General features: G+C 37.9%; 1 protein-coding gene across 2 annotated transcripts in view; it reads right to left on the bottom strand.

Annotated features, from left to right (window-relative positions):
• LOC575445 (homeobox protein TGIF2) overlaps positions 1-15,832 on the bottom strand; it is a 33,012-nt gene extending 17,180 nt beyond the window's left edge. Inside the window, exon 1 of one of the 2 annotated variants that reach the window (XM_775847.5) lies at positions 15,393-15,832. In XM_775847.5, the coding sequence (XP_780940.2) occupies positions 15,393-15,414 (22 nt within the window). In that variant the 5' untranslated portion in view covers positions 15,415-15,832. Of the gene's footprint in view, positions 1-5,070; positions 5,075-15,392 lie in introns of those variants that run through there. The other variant, XM_011681298.2, reaches the window with a different exon arrangement.
• Between the last annotated feature and the right edge of the window lie 8,672 nt (positions 15,833-24,504).

Genomic DNA, 24,504 nt, shown 5'->3' with positions numbered 1-24,504 from the left:
TAAATGACAAGGTAATGTTTGGCGAAGGCGGTTGTCACAGGTAGACTGTTGTCATAAATAAGTGCGGTTAGCAGTTTACAAGTCATAAATAGATCCTTTACGACAAAGTATTCATTACGTCTTTATATCCAACTTGACTTAGTTTATCTCGACATTGCAAGCTATCATTGTTTTATGGTATTTCTTCATCCCCTAAAAGTACCGAACCGGTGATTGTGGTGTTGGCAATACAATCTGTTCGATAACATTCGAACTATATTGCCGTAAATATTGATATGGTCATCAGGGCGGCACAACAAATGAACATTTTTGTTGAAGGATGGAAACGTTGGTTGAACCGTACAACCGTGGACGTAGGTCCACGGTTGTACGGTCAACTACACCACGAACTGACGGATACCGACATTGAACAAACTAGGTCTGTGCTCAAGACTTCATGGAATTGTATTCAAGTGTCAAATTGGAGTCTGTGCCTGCAGATCATGTCCTTCACATTCAGTCACAGGATTTGGTGTCAAAGAATTTGGACTTGAGCCAAGGAATGGTAATGAAAGAGAAACTACAACTGCAATGTTAATATTTATGTTTGGTGTAGAGTCTGGGTCCTTATCACGTGGACTTTGAATCGACGGTGTATACATTTGCCAATCGTGCGACATGACGTGACGGGTCGTATCGCAAGAGCATTCATTTTGACATTACCCGTCATTAGTCAAAAGCTTATGTTGGCTCAACTAAAACATATGAAACTGACACCTCTTGTAACAGCGTGCAAGGGGGCTTTAAGGGTGCGGCCGGCCACTCCCTTTCTTACACCAATCTCAACCAATCATTATCACTGATTACCATTCTGTAATATCACTGTTATCTCGTTTATTATGGAACGTTTACAGATCGACTTTTTAAATTAAATAGTGAATTGTGATCTTCATTATGATTAATCTTTTGATTGGTATTTACTCAAAGTCTAGTCAAGAGTCTGTTGCACCTATGTGCCAAAACTGTCACGCAGTCGAATTATGTCTGAATTATTACGTCAATAAACACGCGAGGGCTCGACGAAACCATCGAAAAATGTCATTCTCATTATCATCCAGCCCAAAAGAGACTAATTAATCCCTTGGCTTTGGCTTTTTCAGATAGGTATCGTATATCCATCCTATTTGCACGTGGTACTAGGTCAGTATAAAGAAAGCATGACAAACATCGTTTATTTTTGTAGATGCTGTAATGGTTATGAATGGATCACTCCTATGTGTTTTTTCCCGTGAGGAAAACACTTGTTAGATACAACGTTAATTTGGTTTCATTCATGATTTGTGTTCATCTTCCCAGAGTACATTGGTATAGATGCTTGGAATATTAATGCATAATTTTATGCAGCACACAATGGCCTTTTGCAAGGAACCCGAAGCATGAACAATTCATAGCACGATTTGAAACATGCGGGCATGCTTTGAAAAGGTCTATATGATTCAAGTAAACATATAATGCAGAAAAAAAAAGAAAACCGATCACCTCGGGCTAGAATATACGGGCATACCCCACTTTTATTTTATACAAAACAAAATTGTGAAAATCAATCAATTTTTCGCTTCCTTTTGATGAATGAATCTAGAAAATTGGTGTCAGAATTGCGGGTATAAACCTACAAGATTAGGTATCAATTTTCATGAAGAGCTGACCTCGGAGGCAATCGTTTCCGTTTCACTTCAACTGCAACAAGGCATATCAATTTACTTTGGGTAAGGTATATATGCAGTCGGAATGGATTCATGGCCAGGATTTAACTTTTGTTCCATGTTCTGTAAAAGCTAATCCTCTTGGTCAATTATTGTGAATAACATTTACTTTGCACTTTCAATTCATAAGGATTAGCGTTGCTTTTGTAATTATTATTTCACTTGCAAAGCAAAATCACACCAGGTTTAGATGTCATTTTGTATCCAATCCAAAACACGACCTCAATCTTGTCTCCATTACGAATCACGACACAAAATTATTTTTGTCAAATATCATCTTATTTGCATTTTCCTTGCTCTCTTTCACCTACAATCTAACCTCAATCAAATATTTATCTTCATAGTTTTTGACCGCCACTTTGACCATTCAATTATCATAACGAAATGCGGACAGGGTCAAAATAATTATCACCGTTTTTTTTTTCTTCTTCATTATATACTTAACTCTTCAAAATCATATTCCATTTCTATTTTTTGATGGAAAGCTCGCCCTAGTTTCTCTTTCTCGCCTTTTCAAGAAAAACTGACTAAGATGGATCTGGTTTTGACCCAAAGCTTGGGATCTATTGAACAAACATTTATCAAATAAGTTTCTGTACCTGTCAGATGTCGTCTTTTAAGACCATCACGCCCTCGTTCAGGAAAGACAAATTTAAACGACGTTGATGTTGACATGACGGAATACTTGGGAATTTAAAGAACAAATCTTTGGAGGAAGTGCCATTTGAGGGTGGTGGGGTAATCTGTCATTATTTCGTGTGTTTTTTTTGCTTCTTTATGGCAACATCATGGCAAACTTTTTACTTCGAGGGCGTCTACGCATTATAAGTAGCCAGATGTGAATCTAGGGCTTCTACTTTGCTATACGCACAATGAATTCAATGTCTTCACATTTCATCTAGATACGTCATTCACGCATATTTCATGTCAACTTTTATATTACTCCTAAAGATTTTGTTCGTGTACTCTGTATTGCAGTATGACGCTTTACAAATTCTCATTGTTGTTATCATCATTATTATCATCATCATTATCCTCTTTTGGTTGGTTGGTTGTTTTTTTTTTATATAGTCATTATACTAAAATAAAAGGTCATTGCGCTAGACGGAGTGAAAGTACTTTCTGCTACATTTCATGAGCGAAGATGATATTTCCAAGAAGAGTATTTCAATTTATTATATCGACATACGCTATATCATTATGGCGTGAATAAAGCTATTAAAAAAGTATTAATGCGTGATATAATAATTGAGAGATGCGGGTATATTACGGAATTTATGATCACTCTGTTACCATAATTAGAATAAATTCAGCAGAAACCTTTTTTTAAGGCAATACGTGGACAGATCAATCAACATAGGAGCGTGGAAGTCATTATTGAGGGGTGCGTTTGGGTAGCTGTTTCGGTGGTTTTATTACCCCTGCTGAGATCGCGCCGAATCAGGTAGGCCTATTTATGGCCGGCAGGGAAGCGATGTAATCAATGATATAATTGCGTTGATTAAAACATATTCCTTATTAAAAGTCAGTAGATCTCAAGTACATGTATCCTTCTTATTCCTCATCTTCTTTTTCATTACCATCTCTAGCTCTTTTCATCTTCTATTTTCTTCAATATTGTTATTCACTGTCAGTGTCACGTTTGTTTTTCCTTTATTTTATTTTGTCATTTCTTTGTACATTTATTTCCAATCCTTTTTTTTTCTCATCTTATCACCATTAACTGATAACACCCAAGTTTTTTCTTTATCTTCCTTATGATAATTTACGGGGTTTGTTTTCCATTCTCCGATTCCATGTCTCTTTACCTTGTATGCCGGACGTACCTCCTTTGTTGCAGTAGTTCAAATTATGATTGTCGCTTATTTATTGCTCGGGGGAAATGATCATTTGTTGTGTGGCCGTACGATAAGCCGCGGGCCCAAATACCACCTTTTTTTTTCTTTCTCTCGTATCGTTCTTATTTTATAAACGTCAGGTATCAATTCGTTTCAAAACCCCCCGGAACCGACCCAAGTTTTTTTTTCTTACCTTTTTCATGTCGTGTTGTTTCTATTACCATTGTCTGTCCCATTCTACCTCCATTTTCATTTTTACTTTCAAACCTGTTATTCAATAATCACATTCCCAATCTTTTTGCCGAACAAAAATATCGTATTGTACGCGGCAAGATTACACGCTCTATTACATGATTCTAATTGCAAGCTAACCATTTAAAGACGTGTTTGCCTAAATTCCAGTATAAATAGCCGAAGGCAAGGATTTTTCGGTTTACCGACAAGTTTCGTATAATAGGGAGAAAAATATATCAATATTTATCTAATGTGATACACAACCAATCATTTGAATTCTATGGAAGGCGATAGCTGGTTATTTCCAAAAAATGACGTCACGATACGCGTATACTGGGGTCTAACTATTGAATGGGGGCGACCTAATCGTGCTATCAAATAAGGACATTTCTCATGATTGTTTTAATGGAACCCTCCCCCAAAAATACTTTCATATGAAAATGGAGTATTCGATTCGTCAACACCACTGCCGATCTTTTATGTCAGGTCAGGACATGGATGGCAAGCACAATAGATAGTAATATGAAAAAATAAACATTTCAAAACGCATCAAATTCAATGTTTCTCTTATAATGTGTATTAGTTGTTTAATTATCAGTAAGTGATATTGGCCCATTGACAGGCTATTTCTGCTTATAAACTGTACTTTCTCGTACTTTTGTTTTTATTGCGCCCTGATTTGCTGTTCGACAGTGAGGGAAGGTCACGTTTACGTCATCCCATTACTCATGTTCTAAATCCCTAAGTTTCCTCGAAATTCGTGGATGAAGCATACATGGTCATATAACAAAGCCATTATTATGCAAGACAACTTACGAACCCTGGCGCAAGACAGTCAACCACTAAACCCACTTCAATCCACCTGTAAATGGTAGGGATGATACAGCATATCAATACCATAATCAATAGTATTACCAAAATACTTTGATAGAGATTGGAGGTTCACTAAGCCTGGGAGCAAGACTAACCTGATCATCGATGTGTCATTCGATTGTTCGATCTGTGTCATAGACAACTCGTCCCCAGTTATACAAATCACCACAACAAATGAATATGATTTCTTTATTTGATCTGGACTGAGTCATTGAATAACGAAAGAGAAGTACAAGATATTGGGAATTGGTGGCAATTCGAAGAACTCCGCAGCATTGTCCTTAATGAAACGGAATATTTTTGACACATGATTGTGTTGATTATGACGGGTGTTTTGTCAATACAGAATTGAACGCCCTGCCACAAAATAGTATTGTCATTACTGTGGTAAATAGGTTGCTTATCTAATTGGCATGTAATGATTCATTGGCGGTTCGAAATTGTCAGTAATGTACAAAAGGATCCAAAAATGTCAGAATGACCACCAACTGGGACTCTTGTTTGTGGTGTGACATTGTAAGAATCAGAGGTATCTGGTATGTAGCTGCCTGCTATCTAACCATGTGCGAAATAACGACATGCTTTGAACATACATCTGAAATGATATTCCCTTGATCATGTTGATATTTAGTCGGATCTAGGCTATAATAGGATAAACGATCTTTCATAGAAATGCAATCGTTAGCTGTATTATTTTAATATAGCAACAAATGGAACAAAATACCCTCCACGTGGCCTCAACATGACTCGAGTCTTTTGGGGAAATAAATATGTAGAGCAACTTCAGCAATTTGTATGACAATCGACGTTAAAAATTGTCACAAATAAATAAATTAAAAAATAAAACTACCCTCCACTCCCCTTATCCCCCCCCCCCCCCCTCCCCTCAAACAAAGGGAGAACGCCATGTTTGCTCAAGCTGCTGGCAAGTCGAGAAAGGGCGGAGTGGGCGTTGTCGAAGGGGTGTGGCAAACGAATAAACAGCAACACGCGGCGCCACAAGTGAGTAAAAAAGCTGGCCAGCGGAACGAGACATGTAGTACAAAAGTAACATCAGTGAGGGGGTGGGGGAGGGGAGGGGGTCGTGCAAGTACCAAAGAAAACCTCAAACATGGGCGTAATCAAAATCGTGTTTCATTACTCTAATAATCCAGCCTTTTTTACGGCAATCGAAGTTAATAGTTGTTTCTTACTCAAATGCTATCTCTTTATTTCATAGAAGATTTAATTTGTCTAGACATTTTATCTTTATTATTCCATTGGGTAATTCAGTGGAAAACAAAAAGTGGACAACAAAAAGGGGAAATCTTTGATACCAAAAATTACCAACAGATCATTAGCTACAGACAGTGAGTCCAGAGGGGGAACGAAGGACGGGAGATGAGACAGAGACTGACAAGTTTTGAAAGAGATTAGATCATCTTGATGTCCGATTACTGGCCAGCTGACCATGTCCCCATTCCGGGTCACGGGTCTTGCCTACAGCTAGATTTAATATTACCTTACATCATAACGCGCACCCAAGCGGGTAAAATAAAATTTAAACAAAATGGAGACAGACAAAACGGTTTAACGGCCTCATTACAGCTCAATCCCACCTTCTTTTGATTGCTATGGCCAAACCAACTGGGTATTTCGCTAATTGATTTGGCATCTAAAGACCAAAGGAGACGATTTGATACCACCAGGGCGGGTTTGGTTGGTGTAATTACCCATCATGGTCCTACAATTGCCCCGCTGCCGATACGCCGATTTGAACAAAGTAAACTAAAAGCATTGATCCATGTTTACTCTATTGTCAATAGCCCAATTTTCAGGCAAACTATAATGGGTCGTAATTATCCCGAATGCAACAACATCTATTGATAAGTGTAATCCCCTTTGCGGGCTAATATGTTTCCTCCCTTTATAGCTGTCATAATTACGCCATTCTGACATTTCTGTGCAAGAATTATCCTTTGTGAGTTCATACCTGTCGGAAGCTGGAGGTGATTCAAGAAAATTAATGATGTTCAGGAGAACCAAATTAATGTTCGGTTTCGTGGATTTTAGATAAGCTGGTAAACAAAACCATTGCCGACAACGATTCAAAACCGCCTCCTTGTTCTTAAAACGACATTTAACTTCTGTTTAAAAGTTGGGATAATGTCTACAGGAAGCGTTTATACATTAAAATGTTAAATGTGAAACTAGGCACATTGGTAGACGCCACATGAGAGGGCGACCTCGGGAGTTTACCGGTAGAACTATCATGAGGTGTGCCCGTTTATCCCGATCAGAGGAGCCTGAAAAGTATATTGCCTTGTCCCCAGTTGGCTGAATCGCCTGGAAAAAGATTGGACGAATTATCTTAATGCACCAAAGAATAGAAGTGAAAATAAAAACGATTCCACCCCATTGATGAAGAGCTTTCCCTAACTTAAGCGGTGTGTTTAAATGGAACATGCCCCCGGAGCTGGTCTAGCATGTCCTCGCCCAAATTTGTCTAGGCAGGGTTTCCTTTGATCCTATGTTTACCCGATATGTTATCTATCCTCTTTCAGCTTTGATCCCCTTTTAAATGAATCCCTTCATTTGCAAGCAATTCTTAAACAAACCATTAAAGATTTGTGTAAGTAAGTAAGCCCTAACGCCAAACATAGTTAAAAGGTGTTGACAGCGAAGTCAATTAAACCAGTTAAAATTTGGGGATAATGGTCTTGCAAAGCCAAACGCCCGGTAAAATCATTTCACCATCCCTTTTCTTTCCCCCAACCTGACCTGAGCATCGAAACGACATTTCAAAAGAGATGGCTTTTGAAAGGAACATGTTTTAAATTAATCATAACCAGACAAGCGGGGCCATATTATCGTTGGACTTTTGTTAATGGTGCCATGTCGATACCGATGATGTATTCGTACTGAAAAGCAAAGAGCCAAGGACGTATCCTTGAGGTACATTTCTGCTGAACTAAATGAAATATCACTTCCAAAATTTTGATCCATAACTTGTCATTTGCTGTGAATAGCTTTTACTTTTATGATTTCTAATCCCACAAATACAGATAACTTGGTCTCTGCTCTACTACATCTTAAAGTCCGCCCAGATTTTCACGTTTTCTGAACATAAACGTGACGAAAGCAAATGTTATTTTTCAACTAGGACTGTATATCATCTACGAAGTAAACATGGGTTTTGATAAATCAAATTAAAATTGTATTTGTGACATGGTCGCGCCCACCAACCATCTCCCAAATATTCATCACAATATTGAACCGTGGAACGATGTCATATATCATGTACATCTAGCACCCCAGTAAACCTATCCATGCTTGTGAAATGTCACAGAGCTTTGAAGCATTTATAAGTTTCACCTTTTTATAAAAACAAATATGGTGATTTGTAAAGCTTTACAAATTGGTGGTCTCGTATCTGTTCATACGATCGAATGTGAGGACTCCCGTGCAACCCTATGAAATGTAAAAGCACATGATTACATGGAAACATGGAAACCCTATAGACACACTTGGCGTTGGTATGAAAGTTTTTGAAACATTTTTGTTTGGAGGGAGGGGGGTAAATGCGATAACATCACGCTTTACCTCCCCAGCTATATTCCTATCTAAGCCACCATGAGAAATAAATGCAGAATAAAGGTACAATTTCACTGTTGTCTACCCTTTTCTCTTTTGATTTCGTTTATCAATGACAGTTGGCTGTCAAGAAGTTCGTCTAATGATGGATTCCCATCGCAATTGTTGCAGACTTCGACGATGATCAATACATTCGAAAGAAATAAAATCTTTCCTAATAGATCGAAAAATAAAAACCCCTGTCTCTATACAAACGAGACAATGCAACGGAAACGCGAAGAGCACCTGAGCGAGTATTTGTTCATTGTCACACAGTGTAATGGTGACAGATATGGATTGAGACTTTGGCAAATGGCAATAAATCATTAAATATGCAAATCAATTAAACTATTTTTGAAAAATATCTGATTTAACTAACGGCGGGCATGACATTCATGGATTAATTACCGAAAGTGTGACAATGAAATCCTATTCTTTCGCGATGCATATGAACAAAGATTCAAATATCGTGTGAAAAGTGTGACCGTATCGAAAGAAGGAAAAGGGATCACGGAACCGATTAATGCCTCAATGTTTTGTTGATTCTATATTGGGAAAGTTAACGTAGTTGGATTGATCAATTAGACAAGTAATATCTATTTGTTCTGCTGCACGAACTCAAAATGTCAAAGGTATTCTGTTACAGATGGTGAGAAATCTTTGCAGGATTGGTGTCCCGTTATATTATTATGTACTTCCAACATCCAGGAACCGATACGCTCATTTTCGTTTTGCTCGAGCTCAGGTGAAACCGAAATCGGAGCCTTAGAGTGTTGCTTTTCCGTGAAAACAATTGTGACTTTGGATCTTCGAAGACAACAGGATAAAAAGAACTAACTCGGAGGAGAGTACTTTTGTCAGGAAGTATTATCACAGACAAAGAAAACGAGTCCGGTGTAAGTTTCAAAGGAAAAGGATCAGGAAGAAGGAAATGTGGATGGGTTGCGTTGACACTGGTGACAATCAGACCCTGGACTTCCACGAAAGATACAGATCTATATATATTATAGGCGACCATCGTTTTGAACATTCATTTTCAATAAGATCTTATCGAAAAACTGGGTAATACCAAGCGCTCGATTCCCTGGTAAGGCCTTGCGTTTTCTTCCTTTCTCTGTATCTTAATCTCTTTTTTTCTTTTTTGATTATTAAAACCTTATTTCACACTGGCTATACTCAAATCAATGCGACTGCATGATTTTCTGCACGTCGGAAGGCAATTTTCTTTGTGCAGTTGCAGAATCTTCATAACAAGGCAACACAAAATCCTGTTAATTAACTGTTTAGGGATTTACGTCAAGCCATCATGAATTTCATCAGGATTCCTTCACCAAAGAACAAGGTTACCACGTCAATGGTCCTATGCGCATGCGCGTTCAATGTCAGTGTTCGCATAAACAGGTAAATATTCATTTTGGCGTATAAACCCTCCTGGTTTAATGCCACGTATCAATGGGAAGGCTGACACAGATGTCAAGAGCGTACGGCTAGGTGTTCGCCAAATGAACTTGCTCAATTGTGGCCGAAGTGTTATCCGGGGCTCTGAATTCCCATTATCATGATTATGCCAGACCTTTTCTCTCCGAATTAATCTCACATTCTGGCCTTTTTCAAACCTTCCTATCATACCCAGTCCGACCCCAGTGCCAAAAGAACAAAACCATTTAGGATGGATTGGCTTCTATGAATATAACACGAAGGTATTTTCATTCATATTTTCCATTCATTCCGCCTTTTTTTAAAGAGATTTTCTTTCCCGAGAATTTCGTAATCTAGTGTGAGAACACGTTGATGCGATTATAGGGTTCAGTGTGCGTTCAACGTTTGTGCACGAAACATGGACTAAAATAGAATACGGTGTCAAAAAATGAATGACGGATGGTTTCAACAATGAGCAGACAACATGCTGATTGAAAACACGGTTTGAAAAAGGGGTGTGCGAGTTCAGAAACAGATTGAAAGGCAATTTCATGGTTGACACCCTAGAAATTTCGATAGGGTTTGAACGACTCTGGGACTGCCCTGCCTGAACTTACATACTAGGCCTCGCCACTGCTGTATGCATCAGCCCAGAAGTTTTGATCTTGTAAACATCTTTCTTTCCCGACCTCTCATCATTTTCCTAACAGGTCAACCGTTTGAGAAGGGTCTATATTAATTTCCCATACTTTCACAACAATTATATCGGGCTTGTGATGATTAACAACATGTTCAGACTGTCCCCAATCCGGGTCAATTTTAGAGATTGAACGCACAAACATCCCAGTTCATACCAATCATCGTATAGAGCTGAAGATATGGCAAATCATATCTTTGACATATTGTTCCATGTGAGGTCATGGGAATCAATTTAACAACATAATATTTTAGTTCAGAGGTTGTCAAAGCACAGAAGCAGGTTCAGAAATCAAGTGCAGAAGATGCATTTCATGTTTTTCCTTGGTGCACTGTAGTTATCACGAGTTGACAAGTAATCTCGCATCGCTCATTCTGACACTCATTCAAAGTCATCCCCAAAATTATAACAAGGAGGAAACTCAGGTAATATTAACACTGTCAATATAACCAGACTTCCTTCTTTCTGTTTTTCGTGAGCGCTTCCAAGCTTAGAAGAAAAAAAAACATAATTCGTGATGCGTCATCACTGCCCAGAATAAATGTTCGCGTGGTCATGACGATTCGCAATCCCTTACCTAAACCTAAAACCATCTCAGAGACAAGTAGGTGTCATGATTAAGACCGGTGATTGCATTTGATTACCGCTAAAGACGTGGCCTCTGTCATTGCCAGAGGATAGTCTAAACAGGAATATTCTAGACAAGCTCGACTAAGTATAAATCCTTGGTCCGACTAGAAACGACTGGGGAATCCGTATACAACCGTTCAAACCGAATTCATTTCCGATTATGCATGATAAAGCAAGTTAAAGATAAACTTTAGTACTGGTAATGCGATTGCATTGTGAAAGAAAAGGTGTGGAAAGGATCAGAAACAGTTGATCATGTAGCATGTAAATATTGGTGAGCACTGCAAGGTTCTGGAGTCATCAAAATCATAATAAATTTGACCGAGTCTTGGTAAAGTAACAAGCACTCACATAGAAAGCTATATATGGGACAACACACATGGTGTCGGGGCTAGTACTACCTTGATTTCCTTGTATTTCTATGCTCATTACTCAGCCAGTATACATTTTCTTCCAAAATTGTTTGGCACATGTCATTTATTTGTAATCTTGAACATTCAGTGTAAGTTTCGTTTGATTCTGTGAGATTTTTTTTTTTTTTTTTACCAGTACTGGAGTTTATCTTTAATAGGTGATCAAGGGGCCCATAAAGGAAATTCGTATTGATTAGCGATTATCACTTACCTAATTAAAGGGATGGGGTTGAGGAAGACATTCACGTAATAGTGTACGAACATTCATTCGCGTTATACAAAAGATAATTGTAGATGACTCATCTTGTATTCGCTGCGTTATCCTTCAAACCATATCGGGTTATGGAGGTTTATCGTGTCGAAATGGTAGTTAGTATTATGAATTTAATATGCAATGATGCGCCTCAACCAGCCCAAAATGACCAAAGAATGACGGAATGGCATAACTACCCACAAATCTATATTAACGGTGGTTAATTCTTATATATATATATCGTGTCGGAATGGTAGTTAGCATTATGTATTTAGTATCCAATGATGCTTCACCAGCCAAAAATGACCAAAGAATGACGGCATGGTATAACTATTCACCAATCGATATTCACGGTGGTTAATTCTTACCGCGGTTACTCATTTTATCCAACCCTGAAATTATAATGCCCCAAGTCACTTTTACTCAAAATTGATGACATTATTTTGATCAGTCACCAATCCTAGGGCGTGGCTCAAACCCAATACTACGAGCAGGTTATTCTTTCCACATTAGTAAAATTGTGCCTGGATTTTTTTTGTTTTTCGTGTGAAGCTTTTAGAGGGCCTGAAAAGGTTGATATTCAACGCAAGCTGCCCACATTGCTACGCAATACCTGACACACGATGTACGCCCCTTTCAGAATCGCGTAAATAGAAAATGAAATATTAACAATATAGATCTTGTAGATGCGGCACAGCTTCGGGTTGCCACGATAACATATCAACTGAGTATACTCTGAATAATTTAAGCACTCCGGGACTCCAAATTGCTGAAAGGATTTAGATGCTATCGAGGCAGAACAAAATCACCTGTTCCCTAATGCAGGCGTTCTTTACGAACCATCTTCTTTAATTCGACTTCTATTTTGTATACAGGCTTCTGATAACAATTTACACTTTTAGAAAATAGCGCAAATATAAGAAAGATTTCCATTTGATTTGTGACGGATTTGAGTCCATTTGCAAATTTCATGCATACTGGAATTCCCTTTGAAGATGTTATCGCACCGTAATGACATTTAATAACACAGTCATATAGTAGATAAGCAATTCTTTATTACAATATTGGACAATGTTGACGTTGGTCATTAGCGAGCTGACCTCGGTTTTATCAGGAAAGGTAATCGCTGAATATTTATGAATATTAATAGCTCCCATTCTAAACCAGACGGTTAATCTCACCATCGCCACCCCTCCCCTCCCTCCCTTCTACTCCCTCTCTCTCCCTCTTGCTCTCCCTCTTGCTCTCTCCGTATGTCTATCTCTCTATCTCGCTATCTCTTTTTTTCTCTCTCTCTCTGTATATATATTTACCTCTGTCTCTATATATGTTTTACAAAATAATATCAGCTCATTACAAATAGCTCATCTAGACTATTACCTAATTGATCATCACATGAGGCTAATTATCTATGGCATTTCTATGCAATACACATCTTAGTTTACACGATTAATTTGCACATCCATTCCAACATGTTCAATACAAACACTGTCACTGTGTGTTGTGAACATTATTATAAATATCGCATAATTAGCCATTGTCTTGTCGCAAATGTGATGATCATACGGCTTCCTTTTGTTTCTTCTTATTTCCATGTTAAGCCAATGTCAGATACCCCTTTGTCTTTGAAGCATCACCGTGTATGTGTCATCAGTTCTCCTCATTCCCTTTGCTTTCAACGAAAGACGATTGGATAGACCAATTTGCAAATAAATAACCAGGGGAGAAACGTCACATCGTAATGATATCTACAGCAAGGTGGCCACCAAAATGAGTGACTAAGAATGAGTTCAGTCATGTATTATGGATGCATGACCAATACTGCTTCTCGGGAAAACAGACACGTTGAATTGAACTGCACGGAGTGACAATGACAATCGGACATCAATAAACTGATTGCAACCCAATTGATTCCAATATTTACAATTTCTCTCTGCGACCTGCCTTTAATACAACCGTACATGATTAGTAATCATAACAATTAACATGCTTATATAGCTTTAATTTTATAGCAAAATGAATTATTAATAACGGACAAATGCCACAGACATTCCATTCGGGTTAACGCCGGCTTTACAGTTATATCAAGGTATAAAGAGCTGCTAAATTAAGCCCGTTAATCAATCGTATTTTTCAGATGATCTTTATTGTGTATTCATTTTTGTCCACTAAATCGAGATTATCAAATATTATCACCAAATTCACCATCATTTTAGTCGATTCTCTCCGAAAGTTGTACTTGCATCCTATTTAAATTGAGTAGCTGGCTAGCTGCTAATTTTGACTCATTACTTAAATTTCATAGACGATCGTTGGGCCATGTCAGGCTCAGTCGACTTCATTTCTTTCTATAATCGTATATTCATGAAAAATTGAATATTGACACGAACAATTTGTGTGTGTTTTCGACAAAATAGGACCGAGTTTTTAAGTAAAAAAAGACAACAGCAAAGGAGTGGTACTAATCACAGCAGCGGTCATTGGACTTCGAAGAGGACGTGTTTTCTATAAATAGTACATCATCACATGGCCATATGACAATCACGAGACTCTTCGAAGAAAACAAGAAAAGGATTCACACAATCGCCACGCATCATCCACGATTGAGCAATACCACCCCTCAATCAACGTTTCGAGTACTGACTCATCCTATATCACTTTATCTATACGCCAATAACTATCACGACTATACGTTACTCGACCCTTCAACATGACAATGAAACAGAAGCTATAAAATCTAACTTACAACCACATCTTCTTGATCTGACTTGATTCGAGAGCAATACACTCGATATCGCTTTATGCAGAGTTCCATTGTCTCATAACGAGGATACAGACGTAAGTCAGGCATTGATGGTTGAGAATGCAATCATTTATATTTTAGACGTGAATGTTTGGACTGAAACCTTATGCTTACGGATTTCTGCATGTATTCCCGTTTTAATGGCAACTCCAGAAATAGATAGTCCTAATTGCCAATAGAACACCCACGCATTTTCATTGCCATACCAGAATATTTTTAGATACATTTTCCTTGTGTGTCTAGCAGGTCACCTGGCTGGGCACTGACTTGAACTTCGAAGGGATAAACTGAAGTCCTTCACAGACAGGCGAGAGGCGAGATGATTCTTCTTTGGGATTTTTTAATAGCGTCTTGTTTGACTTGCCAAGTGTTTACCTGTTATTATGTCGTAGAATTGGATAGGTGATGGAAAAGAGCCAGCATCACAAAAATGCGGTCATCCTTTTCATAATAAATGTTGGCTCAACACGATTCCGCAGATGACATTTGCATTTTCAAGCATCGCCTCAACGTGTATTAGCTGAACTGAGGTGACTATGCACTACTAATGTTGGTTCGTTAAACATGCATGTTTATACATTGAACAAAAGCCTTCCAGGCGGCTAACATAACAAGTGCATTTAATAGAATGAGGCAAATATCACAGAACGATGGTAAAGAACAGTTTCAACAGGTAAACAAATACCTCCGAAGACAGAGGGGATTAGGTACTTGTAGAATGTGCACGCTAAAACCCCATTGGGTCAAACATAGGATAAATGGTAGACTATTGAGTAGAAAGAGGTAGGGGGAAATGCGACCTTGTTTTGAGGTATAAAACGTATTTGAATTGCTTAACTTCTAAGATGAATCGATGAAAATAAATGAATTAATCTCACCTTTCTTGTGGTAAATCCGCATCACGTGCTGAAATCCCCTATGTTGAATGGTTCGCTCTGTTCGCAGGAGAGAGAGACCAAACTATTTCTTCAACCACCAGAACAGAATTTTCTTGATGCACCTTGCAGACAAATTACCGAGTGCAACAATCGTTCAAAACGGTCAGATTCTTTTCAAATAATTCAATATTCTGAAGGAAGAGACACCTTGACAATGAAGTGAGCTAAATTTGACTGTCCTGTCGATACCTGCTTGTCAAACAGGAGACTTTTCAGCGAGACAAGATTCACGTAATTTGTGACAAATCCGAATAAAAGGGTTTCTTTGCAGACGATGCCTCGAAGAGCAGAGACGAAAAAGCACGTGCGTCTTGCGTATCGCAGCGTATCAATATGAACGCTCAGTTACAAATACCTATTTTTACTACGTCGTCAATGAATGTCGCGCACAGCGAGACTCACAGATGTTTTGACAAACCTCGGAGCACATGGAAGGCTCGGGCTGTCATTGGTCTGTGCGGCGGGCGGAGGCGGGGCTGACAGGTTTACTATTATGCTAATGAGGTCGGCCCAGGTCACCGAGAGCTGTCTCCTGTGGTTGCGCTCGTTCGCAGCAGGAAATAACTATGAATGGAGTTCGGTCTCGAGTTGTAAACATGGGTTCTTCATGATCAATTGACGACCCTATCAACATATTCCAAAGTTCAGAGTCACTCGCTATGTACAGATCTAGATATCAATGCGACTGCCTAGAACTACACAGGAAAAACGGTTCATCGATTTGTACCTTGCGATAGGAAAGACCCTAGGCGATGCTGATATTTAATTTATCAAACTCGCTGATTTTGTTTTCTATTAAGTTCTCCTTTATTTTACCCATGTGTGGGTGTGTGTGCATGGGCGATATGGAACACATTGCCATCGTTAATGAGGGCAATTTCGTGCTTTAGCACTAGTCTATCTTCTTTTCTACTCGCCTACACGCCTAAATAAGTAATACATGTACTTGCAACAACATGTCGTTTTAGAGAGAATAGAACGATTTAAAAATACACACATTCTGGGTAGAAAGGAAACTTTCTCTAGGAAACAAGAAAATGTAGGTTCACATTAATTAACTTAATGAAGGGAAATGGCTTCCTTATTTTTTGAGACATCCGCGAATGCTAATTATTATGACTGGACGTGAAGATAATTTTAGAATCACTCTTGTTATTTATAACTTGGCATCGAGGATATGTGCTCTTCGGAATTGTAAAAAAAAAAATGCATTACAAAACTCTTAGAAATGTCTTCCACAATATTAACGGTGTGTTCTATGTTGCCCACGCATAGATAGATTATTGCAGCGCTATCATAAACAACTGAAATAACCGCGAATATGTGATACCTATGCAAAAGAAGGGCATATGATATAGAACCTTGAGAAAAAAACAAGTATACGGGGGAAGGGGTTTACCGTATACCCATAGCATTTCATTCATTTTTGTTATTATTATTATCATATATTAATATGCTTCTTGAATCATTTATTTCATATTATCAAAATAGACAGTGTTACAAATACTGTCCATCATAATTGTACAAACACATATCACAAACTAGCATGTATGTTTATATATATGCGTACCTCATTGAGATTAACCGGGAGACATGTGAGTACTTCTCTTCAAATATTCTTCTGTTTTGATTAGTTGTAGGGTTTTTTGTTCTTGTGACTTTGAGTCGTTCTTGTAGCGTTATCTTTTCTAAGATAATTATGCACAATGTTCTTGAAGTATTCAAATGTTGACAATTAAACACAGTTTGCTTGGCATACGTACTGTATGTCAATGGAAGAAAAAAGGTGAAATAAACAAACCAAGTACTGTTTGTCTACTTTTGCAGTTGTGCATGCCTTGGGTAATTTTCCAAATACTGCTGGATCATAATACTAACGATGCAAATACGATTAATGTGAAGTATACGCTTTAAAGTGACTCGGTAACATTGCTACAGATTCTGAAACAAAATCCTGGATTACCTCATGCTGCAATCATGATTATAAACCTTTAGGTCAGTCAGGAATCCCATGACTTTTACAAGCCGATCGCCTGTCTGATTATCAAGATATTTATGATTGGAATTCGAAATTTCTTTTTTTCATTTTCCTAACGGTTTTTATAACACTACAGTCTATTGGAAAAAATGAGAATGGTAAACACGGTCCCTCAAAAATGTTTACTTTTTGGAGGCACTTCATGATCATTTTGAAGCGCAATTTGTTTAGGGCTTCAATATTACACCATATCACAGACACTGATAACACGTAGGACCATGCATCTCATAATTTGACATTGTTAAATGTTGCCTTTAACACACGGCTTCTACAAAAACTTGACCAAAAGACCCACTTGGGCAAGATATTGGGTTTTCAGAAATCCGCCAGCTCGTCACCCCCGAAAAAACTGTCATCATGATATCAAGTCCTGGATAAGGGCGAATCGAATATCAAGACATAATACTGGAAGATTGACGTTTATCCGTGCTTTGTTTCAGTTATCCCCTGAACTCAGCTGTGTATTAAAGTTTCCTCCTCTGTTTCTCTGTAAAGTCCACCTAAAACCTATTTTCCAGATCCCTCCTGACCCTTGCCAGAAACGGAAATCGGACAACAAAGGCTAAAGTGACACACATCTCGCGAAAAGAAAATGGAGTCTTTCCAAACCTGACTAACTCTTAAAGGATTTGTATATGGTGTTGACAGTGGACAATAGCCCATGTGTCACCCGATGGCAAATTGACAGCGATCGACCTGAAAATAGGAAATAATCTAGGTGCTCGAGAGGGGCGATCTCTTGCAATCTCTTTGACGCCCTTTTCTTGATTCTTTTAAGTGGCGAAGCGTCAGTCCGGCCACTAGCTAAGAGGGCACTGTTGACATGGGGGCGGCAGTAGTCTTACTGGAATGTATGTATGAGGAGGATGTAGAAGGGAATGAGCTTGTATCGTGTTTTTCACTTTACCTCCCCCTCCTCCCCCTCCTCCCCCTCCTACCTTCCTCTCTCTCTCTCTCTCTCTCTCTCTTCCTCATTCTCTTTCTTTCTCTCTCTCTCTTTCTTTCTCTCGCTCTCTTGATTCAAAATTGGTTGGAAAGGCAAACTCCCCTGATCTAAAACATTTTGTTCCCCCTTTTCTACTGGTTATTCATTATTTCTTCTCTTTAATTTCATCCATTCCACGTTCTTGTACTCTCTTTTAATCTTCTTTCCCATTTCCGTCATTGATTGTGCCTATAATGATAAATGTAATTTGCTAGGAATATAGGCATGGGCCTAATTGATATTATAATAATATGATAATAGTACATTACTTAATAAAACGCATAATATATACCAACATGGTCTCTATCCGTGTTAGAACATGGCTGTATTTAATGTCCCATAAACTTAGATTATACATTTAAGAACAATATGTAGCTCGGGTTTGTACGTAATGACTGTGTGTGCAAGCCTAATTGAACATAAACTTGACAATGTTTGAAAAAATTCATACTTTATTATCCGAAATATATTTTACTAAAATTAACTCATTCAGAAACTTGAGAGGCGATGTTTCAATGCATGATTCACACTTATATGATTATTTAAAGATGTACAAATATATAATGAATCCATATTAGGAAAACAGGTTTATAACATTAATCTGCATTTGTCATGGAGCACACGATTGAGGCAATCATGTGAGGTTTGTATTTGTGCCAAAATTGCCCTCGAACTCTTTCAAAAGGCCCTCTCGATGAGCCACACAAAGCTCGCATTGCCATTGCGTGATCATCGGCCCCAGCTTCTCATTAAACTGATACAACATGAGACAGGGTTAAAAATAGGAAACAATGCGTTATGTCACTTCTTGGGACATGACTGAGTTTTAAATAACCTTCGAATTGCTTCGATGATCTGTGACTCTGATTTTAATATGACAAGTGTCGACTTTTTCTGAAGTTATCAGTCTATGAATTGACAAGTCATGTATAAGCGATCTACTATAACGATGATTTTGTTTATTTTATTTGTAGTGGCCCAGAATTTGTCTAGGGGTATGTACCACTAAACATCATATTTATAATATTATAATAGATCATTTATAAGCAATAAATGTTGCATTTCAGTGGTTGTAATGTTCCATTATGACTGGTAATGTATCCTCCACACGTCGTATAACAAAACAGCAAAGTGCTTATGTACGTGCGCAACACCAGTATAAAGTTTCGTGTTTATGCGATCATAATTTTCAGGGGGTAAAAAAAAAAAAATCAAAATTTTCCAAACAAGAAAAAAGGAAAAATTACAAGGGCATGGTAAAATCATTACCCGTCCAAGAGCAAATCCTTTTGGTGATATATCCGGATTTGCTAACACACATGTAAATCATCTAAAGAAATCTATTGGCACCATATGCGAAAGATTATGACAGTTTTGATAGATGGGAACGCTGGCAGAAGTGAAGGAGTGAGAGAGGGGCTATATAGCGTTTTTAAAGAATGGGTATATTTAGATTTTTGAACAAATGTTGTCTATGAAAGTGTGCGATGCAATGAGTGTGTTTTGGGAGGGGCAAATGAGTAATACTTATTTCGTTTATGAAAAAAATAGTTTAAGAGTAAAATTGATTATACTTTGATGTGCAGTTTATCTTCCTTTCTCGTAGTCTCTCCCTCGCTTTCTCACTCTCACATCATCACACTCTCACATTCTAGTAACCCTAAATTAGCCGTATATTGAGCCAATTTGTGAAATTGTTAAAAGAAGCTAAATTCAACTGATTTTGGTAGGTATAGGTATGGCTATGTGCCAATATTTTGCTTTAAATTCATGCCAACTCGTCCACCGACCTGTAAGACATATGCATAAGAGTGAAACTTCAAGACATAAGCATTGCTGACATGGTAACAGTGTTTAGAAATGCGTAAGTTTTACGACTATCGTTGAATTGCTTCGATGTATATCAGTATATAGGATGAGTCAGACGGTTGCTTATTTCGGAATTGTATGAAGTTGTCATTCTGACAATTCCCGCCAAATGTGTTCATCTCCTCTAAACCCGGAGTATGATCGAAAGGATTAAATTGTTATTTCGTCTAGGCCTCTGCATAATCAGGGCCCATTCGGAGGGGCTTTGGAAAATAACAGATGATCACTTTATTTGCCAGAAAAGTAATTTGTATTGAAATTGGAACCACGTGTCTCGACGCAGACGTCTTGCGACAGCTTGCCTGAGCAGAGGCATCGTGGGTTATCGATATTTGTTTTGTTTTTTTTCCAAATAGGCTCTAGAAAAGCAAAATAAGAAAACATAATTGAACCAAATAAAACATATTTGAATACCACAAAAGTAGTAAACATAGAGGAAACAAACCCCATCTCTCTATGCATGTCTGTTGTTCTGTCTTGCCATATTTGTCATCAAGAGAGCCCACCCCCCCCCCCTCCTGTTTTTTTTTCTAAATTCTTTGTTAATTCACCGTACGGTCTTTCAATAAATCTTGATAGCCCCTTATTATAATGGTATTACATTTTAAAAAGAGGATTTATACTAAAGTGTATCTCAAAGAAAGAAAAAACATGAAGCATGTACTAAACGCAAAAATGAAGAAGCACCCAGTCACCACCCCCCCCCCCCCCCCCACCTCTTTTTTTGTGTCCTCTCTCTCTCCCTCTCTCTCTCTCTCTCTCTCTCTCTCTATTCAACCCTATATCTAATTCACGTCGTGTTAATTACAAAGGAGAGACAGGACAATATAAGTGCAAGTCAATTTCCTTTCTCCCGTGAACATGAGATCTAAAGCCGATCTTGTGCAATACCTAAAATTAGATTTTCCGTTATAATGATAGCCTTTTTTATACAACAGTCTGGAAAATAACCAGCATCTATTGCTGAAATCTGATATGATTGTAACCCCTTCAAACAAAGAAAAGAAATGCATCTGATGTAGTATCGTCAATGGCCGGATGTTAAATTTTCATTCAGAAATTCACTCTCTCTCCCTCTCTCTTTCTTTCTCTCTCCCTACAAACACACGCCTGCGCGCCTACACACACACCGATATTGCCCACACCCGCTATCTAATTAAACATTTTTAAAAAAGTGAAGTTTACTGGTACTACGTGGCGTGTAACTCTATAAATGAGTCGATACAGATGGATTGATATAGGCTTCTCTCATTATCATACTGACATATTGTTTTATGTTCTGAAGATTTATCGTATTTCATTTTTGAATATGAAATAATGATAGGCCTGCGTGTGCCAAGTCGGACTGTTGACATATTTTAGCAAAAATATATAAGGGCATTTTTTTTAGATTAATTTTCTTATCGACATTTATTAGAATGGAAAAAACGTCTACTTCAAGTCAGTCATGATTTGTTATTAAGAAAATCACTGAAAAAACAAAATCTATTTATATCGCTACAAAAATTATAAAAACAAAAAAAATGTCATGTCATATAATCATAATTACCACATTTCAAAAAGGTTTTATAACTGGTATTTGTTTCTCAGCCCATTAGATGACGGGTAATTAAAGTTTAAGCTTTGTTTAAACCTTACTTACTGGTCAAAGTGTTGCGATTTTTTCGTTTTGAGAAAATTTCACCTGTTAATTTTCTTTAATGGGTAAAAGATTGCATAAAACACCATTATTTTATTTAATTCTTTTTGCCGTATCGCCCACTTTCCTCATTATTGTTGCATGGTAAGACTTCAACTTCCCTTCCAAGTATAGCGATTACGCAATTTTTTTAACTCCATTTTTTTAATTGTGTATATTTACTGTGCATCAGGACCTCTCTTTGTCTATTCTTCTCCTTTCCTCCTTGCCATTTCTCTCTCTCTCTCTCTAGTGCTCTCTCTCTCTCTCTCTCTCTCTCTCTCTCGCGCTCTCTCTCTCTACTCCTCTCCTCCCTCTCTCTCTCCCCTCTTCCGTTCCTCTTATGTTCATCATGTATTGTTTTTAGTTTCAAGTAACCTCTATGTCCTCGACCCTGGGTAACGGGTATCGCCCCTCTCCACATCATACTGGTAGTGCTGGTAGGGTGACAAATAAATTGCAAAATCCTTTGTCCAGTCATCGATGAAGTAGGCTGGATCGAGCCATCGAATAGGGAGGGGGCACCGGTGTCGGGGTGTCGCCCCTGCCTACATCTTTATGGTAGTGCTGGTAGGGAAATCATGGTAAAAAAGAAATTGCGAAATCTTGTTTCCAGTAGTCAGGCCGGGGCGTAGCGCTGACCTCACCAATGACAAAAACCCAGGAGTTCTTTTTAAACAAACAGATAAACGAAAAAACTATTTAAAAATATGACTTTTTTTTTCTTCTTCGAATTTTTAATTTAAAAAAAAGAATAATAGAAGTACAACTAATAGAAGGGCAATGCTAAGTATCAGAAGAAGGATGAGAAGAAGAAAGGAGTAGGAATAGAAGTAGAAGTAGTAGTAGCAGCAGCAGTAGTAGTAGTAGTAGTAGTAGTAGTAGTAGTAGTAGTAGTAGTAGTAGTAGTAGTAGTAGTTGTAGTAGTAGAAGTAGTAGTAGTAGTAGTAGTAAAAGTAGTAGTAGTAGTAGTAATAGTAGTAGTAGTAGAAGTAGTAGTAGTAGTAGTAGTAGTAAAAGTATTAGTTGTATTAGTAGTAGTAGTAGTAGTAGTAGAAGTAGTAGTAGTAGTAGTAGTAGTAGTAGTAGTAGTAGTAGTAGTAGAAGTAGTAGTAGTAGTAGTAGTAGTAGCAGCAGCAGTAGTAGGCTAGTAGTAAAAGTAGTAGTAGTAGTAATAGTAGTAGTAGTAGAAGTAGTAGTAGTAGTAGTAGTAGTAGTAGTAGTAGTAGTAGTAGTAGTAGTAGTAGTAATAGTATTAGTTGTATTAGTAGTAGTAGTAGAAGAAGTAGTAGTAGTAGTAGTAGTAGTAGTAGTAGTTGTAGTAGTAGTAGTAGAAGTAGTAGTAGTAGTAGTAGTAGTAGTAGTAGTAGTAGTAGTAGTAGTAGCAGTAGTAGTAGGCTAGTAGTAATATTAGGCTAATAGTCATGGTATCAAATAGAGGTGGTGGTGTTATAATTATGGCAAGTAGATTTTGCTCATGGACCGTGTCGGCTCTTAAAATAATATCATAAATCACATTTCACACCAAACCTTTGGCTTTGTTTCGAAGTACAATGCCGATTTTAAAAAAAAATTGTTATAAGGGGAGCCTTCCAAAGTTGCGACTGTGCCGCGACGCGTCGGGGCGCAGAGCAGGATATGAGAACAAAGGAGGCGCCTTTATGCGCCCATTAGCGCCTTTTTGCGTCGGATAGGAGAGGACTTCAGTTGGTTGCCAGCTCATTAAAATCTGGCTATTGTTTGGAGTCTCATTGTTACGAAATTACCCCGCCGGGGCGCGCCCCGGTGAAGCACTTGACATTTGTGAATGGGAGCTTAAACTTTGAATAGCTTTCGCGCCCTTTCGCGCCCGGTCCGGCGCATTAGTTATTCATGTAGTGTCCGCTTGTGTGTCGCTCTCGTCTTGCGAGATTTGACTCTGAAAAGCATTACTTTGGCTACTGATTTGTTTTAATATTATTTTACATACATGACATTGGTTACAATGTTTGTTCTGATTGTTTATTTTCCTCTCAAAATCGGAGTTCTGTAGGCGTTAACGTTGGCATGATTGTTCATTTTTTTCATCTCCTCCTGTTCTGTTCATGATTGTGTTCAATATACTGTATCAATTTTAATACAAATTGATTTGTTCACGAACATTTTTTTTTTATTTTATACTTACCCCACTCTCTCTGACATTGTTTTCCTCGTGCATGTTTTGACACTTTAATTTTAATTTTATATTTCCTTATAGCGATGTTATCGCATGTTTCGATTTTCTTGTTTTTTTTTAAACAATTTTTGTTGCATCTTGTAAACAGTTCTGTCGTATGATCATTATAAATCATATAATTATATCATCAGTCTGTTATTTCATAGATCCTTTGAATCTTCTTAAAATTAGAGAACGTATTTTTAAATCCGTGATGTTGAAAATGATACTTAATCCAGAATGTCGTAGTTTCTCCATGAATTGGATTTAAAAAGCGTTTTATCTGTA

This window comes from Strongylocentrotus purpuratus, unplaced genomic scaffold (genome assembly GCF_000002235.5).
Source record: "Strongylocentrotus purpuratus isolate Spur 01 unplaced genomic scaffold, Spur_5.0 spur5_scaffold_13, whole genome shotgun sequence".
Lineage (NCBI taxonomy): Eukaryota > Metazoa > Echinodermata > Echinoidea > Camarodonta > Strongylocentrotidae > Strongylocentrotus > Strongylocentrotus purpuratus.
Note: the sequence above shows the minus strand (reverse complement) of the source record. Positions and strands in the feature narration are given on the sequence as shown.